This window comes from Atta cephalotes, assembly GCF_000143395.1.
Source record: "Atta cephalotes unplaced genomic scaffold scaffold00024, whole genome shotgun sequence".
Lineage (NCBI taxonomy): Eukaryota > Metazoa > Arthropoda > Insecta > Hymenoptera > Formicidae > Atta > Atta cephalotes.
In genome coordinates this window covers 3,378,079-3,390,018 of record NW_012130088.1, presented here as the reverse complement: position 1 = coordinate 3,390,018, position 11,940 = coordinate 3,378,079, and the positions used below count along the sequence as shown (strand labels likewise).

Genomic DNA, 11,940 nt, shown 5'->3' with positions numbered 1-11,940 from the left:
TAGTAATATATATATATATATATATATATATATATATATATATATAATTATGCATATTTTTCTTATATATCTTTCTACTGGCTATTTGTTAGCGTAATGAAAGATTTACAGTCGAACGCAGTTATCATAATATTAATATAACAATCATATTAAATGTATAAATATATAATTTGATGAAACTTTTGAGGTTTTCACGAAATTTTCTTCAGAGGTGCCAAAAGGCTTCCGGATTATTGCCGCATCATGATCCATTGCTAATGCCAAGGTTTCGGAAATCTTGCCATTCACTTCATTAGATTCCCTTTATATAAAGGGAATCCTCCAGAGCAATTTAGTGAGCTTCTCGCTCTAATGTACTTCTAACTCTTTCTTTGTTAAAGAGGGGGGAGGGGGGGAGTGTTTGGAGGAAAAGAGAGGGAGAAGAGCGATTCTTCATATTCTACTTACGGTATAGTCCATGTTTCTAAGTTATCTGGATGTTTTTGGAATTCTAGATTTCTTTGTATTTCCTTGGAAAATGATGCCGTTATAGCTATAGTAATTATTTTATTAAATAATATTTGGTATCCTGACTCATTACTGTATTTTATCAATGCTGACTGTGTAACATTTCAATCTATTTCCGTTGATATTTCTTTATGTATACATTGACCGTTCTCCCGATTTCACCGATGTATACTTTTCCGCAAAATCAAGATATTTTATTTGCAAAGTGGAGGCCTTCGATCTTTAGGATTTCTCAAGATTTGACCGATTTTCCTTGAGGATTTGAATGATTCGGATATTGTGTTTGTTCAAAATCTTACCAATCCGATATGTTCCTTTTACATACCCTCCCATATACAATACTATATGGGAGGCTTATATAGAAATCTGTTGTTTAACTCATCTTGTGGTTATTGTATGCCCAAATTCCTTGCCCTGATCTTATATTTACTGATTGTCCTAATATCCTTCTTATTATCCGTTGTAAAGTTTGTTTCAAATGAGTTCTATCTGCAGGTATATTCTTTGTCAGAGATATTTAATCTCTATACACAAGTGAGTGTATTATTGCTGCCTGATTTTGTGCTGGATGATGGTGTGATTCAGCTGTAGATATCTATCATTATGTGTTAGCTTCCTGTATATATTTGACTCAGGGTTATCAGACTTATTTTGTGACAAGAACATTCAGGAAAGAGAGCCGTCCATTCTCTTCTATGGTACTGTGTACTATGGGATGTTGATCGAGGAAGTTTAAGAATTTATTAAGTTCACTATATCATGTCTATAGATTATGAATGTATCGTTTACATAACGAAACCTTTGATTTGTTGGATGTTTTGTGAATAACTTCTTCATCATGAAGTGCTTCATAAAAATGTTTGTGATTACATGAGAGATAAGAGAGCCCATAACCGTCTCAGAAGTCTGTTCATAGAATTCACAGTTACAGGAGAAGTATATGATTGTTAGGCAATGCTCAATTAAAGGGATAATGTTGTTAGGAACTTTATGTGAGACCTTAATTATATTCAGAGTTTCTTTGATTTACACCTTCATAAAAAATCTATATCAAAGTTCATCAACATTTAGGGTGAAGACGAATTCTTTTGGATTTTTCGTACAAAGTTTATCGGGTTTATACAATGCGGTCCTTCCTACTAGAGATTGTAATTTATAAGCTAGAAGAAGTGACAAGTCATATGTAGGATTTTATGGCACTGATAGCTACTCTGAGAGGGACAGGTTTATGTATTTTCGGTAGTACGTAATCTTAGGGAAAGGGAATTCTTGGGTTTCAATGTTGCTTTAGTTTTACTGGTGAGCTTGCTTTTTTTTATTAAAAATACTGATGAATGATCTTGTTTGTTGAATCTTTATCCAGCCTATTCTTACGTTTCATTCGAAAGGAGTGCCTTTATCTTCATCCTGTAATCTAATGTATTCATGATCACTGTCGCCTTTATTGGAAATACGATGATGGGTCTGGGTCTTTCTTTAGTTCCTGCAGTGCCAGTCGCTCTTTTCTGTGATGAACGCTTGGCCTTGCGAAGGATATTAGCTACATTTGTTCGTATGTCATCTGCTTCTGGAAGGAAATTATAGAGAGTTGATTCTATTTCACTAATTATTTCTTCTTTTGGAATGTTATTAACAGGGCAACAGGGGAATTTGGACATACAACAATTACAGGATGAGTCAAACAAGAGAAGTCTTTCTCTTATATCAGGACTCGGCAAGATTTGCACTTCTCGGTCGATTTTCGACTTGGCTCCGCCTTTCGCTATTCCCCTCGCTCCGTGCTCATTATATAACTAAGATAGAATGAAGCAACGCATAAATGCTCAATCTTACGCGTTGCTTCATTCTATCTTAGTTAATGAACGAAAATAAAAAATAGAATGAAGTTTACAGCGTGAACACTCAAAGTGGGTGGATTTTATATCTACGAGCATCATACGCTCCTAAATGTCAGGCATTTGAATTGCGCGCGAGACAAGAGGGGAATAGCGGAAAGCGGAACCAAATCGAAAATTGGTCGAAAAATGCAAATCTTGTCGAGGCCTGTCCTATATGTAAAGGAACAACAAACAGAATCGACAGGATTTTGAACAAACACAATATCCGAACTATTTTTGAGCCTCCAAGGAAGATCAAACAAATCTTAGAGAAATCCTAAAGATCGAAAACCTTCACTCAGTTTTGTAGAAATATAAAATATGCTCTTGCTCTTGCGGGAAAGTATACATTGGCGAAATCGGGAGAACGATCAATGTACATGAAGAAACATCAACAGGATGTCATATTGAAATATGTTACACAATTATTGTAGCATTGGCAGCATTGAGTCAGGACATCAAATACTATTTGATAAAATAATTACTACAGCTATAACGGCATTATATTTTTCAAGAAAATACAGAGAGGCTTTAGAAATCCAGACTTAACTTGAACAGAAGCATGGGCTATAAAGTAAGTAGAATATGAATGACTACTCTTCTCCTTCTCCCAATCCTCCAAACATCCTTTCTTTAACAAAGTTTATAGGGAGTCCTCTGGGAGGAACAGTTCAGGATCACGCTGACGAAGTGCGCTCTTCCTCCTTGATAAAGTGAGCAAGATCAGCACAAAACGTCAGCATTATGAATGTTTCATGGCAATCCACAAATTCTTTTGCATCTCTGTTATATAACCTGTTATATAACACTTATCTAGCTGCAACATAACATGTTATACAAATGTATCATCTTGATTATGTTATTGTACTTTATTATTATATAACAAGCAAATAATAAAATAATGCAAGATATAAGATCTTATTATATATATAAAACAAAATTATATTACAATAATATCACTATGATAAAACATTCTGTTATAATATATCATGTATTATTCCAAGGTTATATTATAATTATATTTCTGTGTTTGCTGAGTAATTTATATTTTTCACGGACACTTATAAATTTTTAAAAGTATGAGAAATGTTTTCATTAAGAATATGCATAAATATAAATTAACTTTCTAATAGTTATATAATAATAGTAAATTACATAAAAACAAGCATTCCAAGACAAGAATAAGAGAATAAAATCAGTAGCACTCAAATGCCACGAAAGGTCACACGATACTAGTTAGAAAACTCTTTTGCAGATTACTTATCAAAGCTTACGAATTTCAAATAGTGAAATTTTTAGGAAACACGACGCGAGTGATTTTTTTAAAGCGATAATGACAATTATAAAGATTAATTAAGGCTATTGCTTTTTAAATTAAATAATGCATGGAAAGAGTAATTAAATAATTATAAGCCATTTTGTATTATTATATGTGCTATACTGTATTTGCTATTATTAATTTTCTCTATCTTAGAATAAAATATTTAAAAATGTATAAACCACAAATATATCGGTTGACTTTTGTAATTTATTGTATAAAAAAAATTTGAGTTATTCCAAAATTTTTTCTTTTATAATTCTTAGTAATATTGTTTGAATAACATCACAAAACACGTATTGATTTTTTAAGAATTTGTTATGTAATAATAAAAAAGCAATACATAGTTTAAAAGAAATTGAATTTAATATTTTTTTGAAATTAAAAAAAATTTAAAAAATCATGAATAAAACTAAACAATACAAAGTATCTAAAATTGGGACATAAGACATCTTTTGTGACTAAAAGATGTCTTAAAGACATCTCAATTTTGGACTTTGTATTGTCTGGGAAGTTTCTATAAATACAAACATATGACATTCTGATTACAATTCAAGAAAAATTATTGTTTATCGCTTACAAAATCTCTATCACAGCAATATTTGAAAATCATGTTCACATTTGTGTTCCGACTAACAGTTTACGGTTCATCAGCAATATTATTACAAATATCTTTAATATGTCAAAAAATGATCAAATATCAAGTCAAATAGTCATGTCTACATGTCTTTTTTAATGTGCATTATCGAAAGTATATTTGATCATATGTTAAATTCATAATAGTACTGCCGACAAAACTGATACCAGAACCGTGAAATCTATCTTGAACACAAACGGGGTTCATGATATCTCAAAGTTACTGATGACGTCGTGTTTTCTAACTACGCTGAACGTTTAGGCGTAGTATTTTCTTTTTCTAACAGTGCAAATCCCCGACGCTTACCTTTCTTGATGAGCAAGCTAGTGACCCTCCGTAGCGCCTCACGAGTGCTGGAGGCGGAGCTGTGCTTACTTTGGCCGAAGTATTTGTTGGGTGTGATGTTTGTAGGCAGAGTCAGCGGCTTCCTTTGGTCCCCGGTGCCCGGTAATCGTGCATCATAGGCGTTGTTCAGCCGTTCGAGATGTTCGATTGACGCCGGCCGTGGCTGATTTGCTTTTCTGGTGGGATACCATCCGCGATTCGGGCCCCCTGCCAGTCGGAGAAGTTCAGTGCCGATTATGGCCTGCTCCAGACCAGGATTGTTTCGTCGATAGCTGAAAGTGAAGCAACAAGATCAGTAAAAAATGACTAACTTATTATGTATAAAGCATACTTAAAAAAGAAAGAAAGAGTCCAAATCAATTTTAACAAATGGACTAAGAATCTTACCCTTATTTTTTAATCGCTTTTTGTAATAAAAGAATTCTATAAAAATTTCAAAAATTAGTCAACTATAAAGCATTTTTCAACAAGGAAAATGCCTTATGATGGACTAAGACCAGATTTAATCTAGATAAATTAAGACATTGGCAAATTGAAAAATAGTACAAAAGTAGGACACCAGAAATATTTTTTATTCCTGCATTCTTTGAACTGGTGCACACAGTGCAATAAGTTGAAGTGACACAAATATGTTCGTTTCACTTCAATTTATTGCATCATGTATATCCGTTCACAAAATTTATTGCAAGAATAAAAAAGATCTTAAATAAGATTATCACTTATTGGTTGCAGTACTATTTCCATGGGAACCGATCGTCTAATAGTATCCTGTGCCCCGGTAAGGTGACCCATTGTACATAATAGTGGAGATCCTGTCTGAGATTTCAACCAACCAGGAATTGAGCTCATTTACAGCGTAAACGAATGGGAATTTCTACAATAAGTTCAAAACTTGATTGGGAACGCACTTACACACAGTTCAATTGCACACGCCGCTCTATTCTTAGTAATTTTTCACTGCTTCACCAATGAGATTGTATTATTTTAAATTAGTCAATTAGTAATGTGAGCAATTGATATACATCCGACAGATCCTCCTGCTACATTTTCAATTCACTGTGCATCCGTTAAAATCATTTGTCTAATTGTATCATGCTTTATAAAATGTTCATGATATGTGCCTTATTTGTGTTTTAAGGAGAGGCCGCCTGTATTATCGATAAAGTTAAGGTTTTTGTTTGAAATATCCAAATATTTTTGCACTTAAAGTGAGATAGATATATTGTATATTTGCGCGTTGAAAAGGAGAAAGCGAAGATGCTGAGTGCAAAAAGTGCAAGCAACGTGAAGACCTCATGATAATTTTTTCGTATTAATTTTACAAAATAAAAATTCCTTTTTTATGATATTAAAAATGTTAATATAATCACAATATATCTGCCTCTGGTGTATTTGTATCCAAAGTTGAAAAAAGAAAGAAATTACAAATTTCTTTATCCATTTTTTAACTCAGTTGGTAACTAACGTTATCAGCTTACTAAAACATTTACTTTGTAAAAAAATTATGCAGGTTATATGCTCAAAATTAGAACAGAGGCAGCTATAAATTTCTATGTATTACACTAGAATGATAACGCTTCACATTTCTTTACTTAAAAGTACTGTCTGCACGAATTAGATGCAAAATAAGATCATTACTTGATCACACGTACAGAAAAGAGATGCCAACGGGTCATGTGATCAACCTTTCCGTAATTGATTCAAAATGTTATATACATCTCCAATTGGAGATTGATCCAAGCTGTCGTATATTTCTCTCTGTGATATGAAATGCGTGGGTCTTATTTTGAATATGCATATATTTTTGGCAAATTTTAGACAATACAGTTAAAGGGATAAAATTAGCAATCTAGTGTAATATACAAAAGTCTGGCAGATGTAGATGATCTCCAGATACGTATATGAAGTACAGAATCGAACCCGGATCTTTAAATCATCCTAGACCTAAAGCCATACGTGTCACCTTCTGTACGTTCTATTTGATATGATGATATTTAACAATAAGCCAATTAAATAGTATCATTATTTTTTTATCATAATATGGTATAGGAAAATGATAGAATCGGAGAGGACTGTTCCTACATCCCAAAATGAATGCATCTGGACATGTTGAAAATTTGATGTTTGAAAAAAGAGTATCCGGAAAAGTCGGATGTATGGTCATCCTATAATTGACTGACCTTAATTTTACACAGTGAGTTCATTTAGTACTACAACCGTTCTCTAAGCACTCAAAAGCTCTTGCTCCTGTTTGATCTATATTTTTAGATTTAACGGAATGTGCCTTTCAGATGCACCTAATGTAACATAATGAATCATTACATTCTTGTTGTACGCCAACATTAAAACAGGATGAAATAATTCACTATATTACACTGTGTCCTTGCCGGGAAACGTCTATAATAACATTATTCGACAAATTAAAATTTTTTTTAGACCACGAACGAAATAGAGTGATTCTTACAGATTTTTTATCGTTGAAAATAAATCCATAAATGAAATTGTTGATCAAGTTACGTTTTTTGGAAAATTGAAAAATTTAAAAGTATCGAAAATGCCATTTTCGATACTTTTTAAAATAATGTGATAGAGCATTTCATTTACGGATTGGCTTTTAGTGACAAAAAATTTATTAAAAATTATCTATGTCTTGTATTAGCTGCTTTATATAAGAAGTAATAGTTACAATGAAAAGAGAGGAAATTAAATTTGATTTTTTTTTTAAAGAGTGACAAAATTTTCAATCTTTAAGAGATTCCACTTAAAAACATTTAGAGAATACATATATATACATACACATACATATACATACATATATAAAAATTTTCAGTGAATACTCAATAATTCTTCAATAATTGGATCTTTCCTTTAGTATGATTGGTTCTTTGCCGAATTTACATGTAAGAACTAATAATTTTAAAGAATCACTCAGTGTTTACTGATCAGTTTTCTCTACTGAATATAACCAATATTTATTCTGATATTTTTCAAGTGCAAAACAAATAAGGAATATTGATGCTTACCCGGTAGCTGTGGTAGGTGCATACCAGCCAGGTTGCCGCCTTGACTGCGTAGGATTGCCAGCATGTTGTGGTGTTCTAGGGATATCGCTACCTCTGGCGAACACTGGAGTCTCCGGTAAGGAACATGATGTCTGCATACCGGAACCAGTGCTGGTAACGACGCTGCCACCGGTATGCAAACCACTACCGTTGTTGCTGCTCCCGGAAGAGCATGCCTCCGCTGATGGTGAATGCCTTTTCGTAAACGGTCGTCGACGAGATGGTCCTGGTAAATCGGTGGGCAGAGTTCTTCGTTCCACAGGTACCTGAAGGACAAAAGGACATTTAATTAATAAGAACAAGAAACATATCCCAAGAAATATAATTAATAACACTACAATCTCAAAATTTAAAAAATCTCATATATAATAAACTTAAATGTAATATGTGTGCACTTGCACACAATTCAATTGCACAGCACGTACCTCTCACATCGGTCGATGCCAAGTAAATTTAAAATTAATAAATTATTAATTTTAAATTAATTTAATCAAAGAAATACTATTAATAGAGTTAATTATATTCAAAGATAGATAAGAAAAAAAATGGACGATGTTTTATTTAATAAGAAAATATTTCGGCGAAGTATTTTATAGAATATACCCGGATAAACAGCAAGCAGTCGTTTTGACATCAATAGTTAGTCATTTTAGTATATTTATGTTATGTTACTTACTTAAGTTGTAATAATATAGTCATCTTTTTGACCAATTAATGTAATTTATTCATTCTACGACATATTTACAACGTTCGCGCGCTCGGCTTTACTTGCTTGACTTGTCGACAATAAAATTTGTAATTAAGTCTTCGAATTTCATTCTCCAACTCAAGAGACCATTCTTAATTAAAATATTAAATTGTGCAAAAAAATTCGATTTTTACTAATTCTACAATGAAGTCGATAATCGATAATCCCAAGTTTTATCGAAAGTTGACCAATAGTTAATTAAGGCCAACTTCACCAATTAAGACTAAAACTTCCAACTCATTGTAGAATCAGTATTACATGAAGTGTCCCTCTCTTAAATATTTTGTGTATTATAACTCTAAATCATTAAATCCAAAGTATTGCAGCAACATTGCAACATTATATTGCAATAAGATAGCAAATATTGCAATAATATAGTACTAACAAGGAACCCATGGAAATGTTCTTCTTCGATTTTAATAGCTAAAAATGTTTTTTTTAGATAAAAAGGACATGTACTTTTGTTATAAGGGGCAAACACTTTTAGAACATGCAACACTCCTTTAAAGAAAATCAGTTATCCGAATATCGTTAAATTATCGACAATCTTACTTTTATCTGATCATGACTAACATGTTTTATTAATTGATTTTAATTAAAATGATCTGTGTGACTTTATTTCAAAATTTCTTATAAATACGATTTCTCTATTCTTTGTTAATACGCTCTTTCTCCTCATATGACAAATCACTCTCAATTTTGAATTGTTGAATTAAATATACCCTAAAAATTTTGATGCAATGTATATATCGATTTTAGAATTTCTTACGTATTATTTTTACTACAAAATTTTTGCAAATTTTTACATTTCTCCCTACATAGAGGAAGGAATGTATTAAATCTTCGGAAAAGCAATGCTAATGATGACTTCAAAGCGAGTCGAAATATTCGACATATGTATAAATACCAAAATTATAAGTTTAATTGCGTTCTAATCTCATTTGTGTAAAATTTATTATGGTAATATTAATTTTCTATTATATAGTACATGATATAAATGAGTATTTCATATTATATGGTAAATAAATATATAATTTAGGAGAGCCCCCCCCCCGCCAATGGCCTTGACCTTGACATATGTTGTCAAGGTCATGACTCTGAGAATGACCTTGAGAAAGTTTTAACCGTCGGACGTCACTCGTTAAAAAGTTATAAATAAAAGAAGTTTAAGAAATAACATCCATTTCTGCTATATAAAATAAAAATTTGACTCCTATTCCACTTCCCTGTCTGCTTGGAGATGCACGATTTTCACTTAAAGGGACTCCTCCCACCTCTCCTTCTGCTTGAGGGCACACGACTATCACCTATATTTTTTCAGATGAAAGTCGTGTCTCCAAAGTAAGGGGGGGGGGGGATAAGTGGGGGAATCGCTTCAGGTGAAAGTTGTGTGCTCCCAAGCAGGAGGGGAGGTGGGGTGGGAGTGCTTTACGTGGAAAGTTGTAAAATACATTTTAAAGCAGAACATTTCCATTTTATAAATTTCATTTTATAAAAAGAGATATCATATACGTTATTTCTTAAATTTCTTTTATTTATAACTTTTTAACGAGTAATGTCTGACGATTAAAACTTTCTCAAGGTCACATAAGGTCATGACCTTGACAACATCAACATATCAAAGTCAAGATGAGAAAGGGGGAAAACTCCTCTAAATTATATTTATCTACTATATATATATATTATTTATAATATTTATCATAATATTATTATACATTATTATTATTTTACCATATAAACAGTTACATAAAAATTTGCAAGCAATCTGAAATGGGAAAAATGCAACTTTATTTAATTAATCCTCGTCAAGAGACGAAAATTGTATGTTTCCTCGAGTGAATACTTCAAACAAACTAACTCACTTCTCGCCTGGAATTATTGGTGGTCGGTGTACGTCTCCCCTTGGTAAAACCGGCATCCATGGATCTGGTATTCAAAGAAGCCTTATCTTTCGCGTCGATGATCGATGGAACACGATGGGGTGGTACCCTTGGCCTGTACTCTACAGTTCGGCTACTGTGACCCTTGGATTTCAGTGGCGTCATCACGGCGTTTTGGCCGACATCCGAGCAACTTTCTTCATCAGCTTCCTCGACGGGCGAGGGCGGCAATGGCGGGAACTCCATTACATCAACATTGACCTGTCAAGATATAGCAAACTACAGTTCAGAACGAAGCGATTTCTAAGCTAGTTTTGAAATCAAGAGAAAATTTTATCAACTTCATCGATGAATAAATTCATTCCTCAAAAAAAAATCGCACTTGCTTGCAATGTAATCATAAAAAAATGTTTAGATTCTGTTTCCGAAAAGAGAAATAAATTTATGGAAAATCAGTCTATCTCTGCATCTAAGCACTTAATTCATCGTGAATCAGTTTCGCGATTTGTGAGAGCAATAAGTTTGAAGATTATTCAAAATAATGTTTTATCAAAATAGCAGCTAGTTGAATAGTTAAAATATACCCATCATTAATATTTCAAAAGTTTGACGTAATATACATATAAAGAATTCTGGAAAAAATTCAATGATTTGTAAGACAAATAGTATTTATTAAATTGAAACATTGCTTGATGAATGTAATATCAGAAGCTAACTGGTTGGATCTTTCTAATATTAAATAAAGCAAATGACTTGCTATTATTTATCGTACGTGATATGAGAATGCTTTTACTGTGATAGATTTAATGTGACAGATTGTATGACTATAATAATACTGTAGAGTCAATAAAAATACTGTAGAGTCGTATGACATCTCTCGATGCAGAAATTTTCAAATCGGAAAATTTAATCTCGCACAGCTTTTGTAAACATTAGAATGAAAATGTATAATATAAGATAATCTATTTTCACATCGCTTACAATAAATAGGAAGAAAACAAATCATTTGCTTTACCAATCCCGAAAATCACTTCTATTTCTAACAGAATTGATTTTTTGAATGATTCATCAGAATTTTTTACTCAGTTTATTGAGTAGTAATATCTTTACTTTGCAATATTTACTTTACAAATCCTAAACTTTTTTTTCAAATATCATATTATGTTTTGACAAACATTATTGCGAGATATGTATAATCAAGATTTAATTTTACAACAACAAAAAGACTCTAAAGAGTTCAATATACAAATTTTCAATGGAAACTGGCTAGACTCAAAATAATACCTATAATATGATGAAAGATTCTCGTGGAGATATGGGTATAAATAGTCATTCACATCGATGACAATGTCAGTGAGTTTGATATTTTTACTGAAGCAATGAATCGATAATTCACAGTTTTGTATTTGAGAAATGTTTTTAGTAGGTCGAAAAAGTACTAATTGCACTTAAAGAAAAATAGTGATTAAAATTGCATAGTTGACAATATAGTTTTATATGCAGAATTAATGTGTATATATATATATATATATATATATATATATATATATATATATATATATATAT

At 32.0% G+C, this 11,940-nt stretch overlaps 1 protein-coding gene across 1 annotated transcript in view; it reads right to left on the bottom strand.

Moving 5' to 3' along the window:
* Positions 1-1,877: 1,877 nt before the first annotated feature.
* The window catches only part of LOC105620161, an 81,231-nt gene continuing 71,168 nt past the window's right edge, over positions 1,878-11,940 (bottom strand). Inside the window, 4 exon segments of the mRNA XM_012201666.1 lie at positions 1,878-2,074; positions 4,646-4,956; positions 7,708-8,012; positions 10,357-10,635. Of these exon segments, the coding sequence (XP_012057056.1) occupies positions 1,878-2,074; positions 4,646-4,956; positions 7,708-8,012; positions 10,357-10,635 (1,092 nt within the window).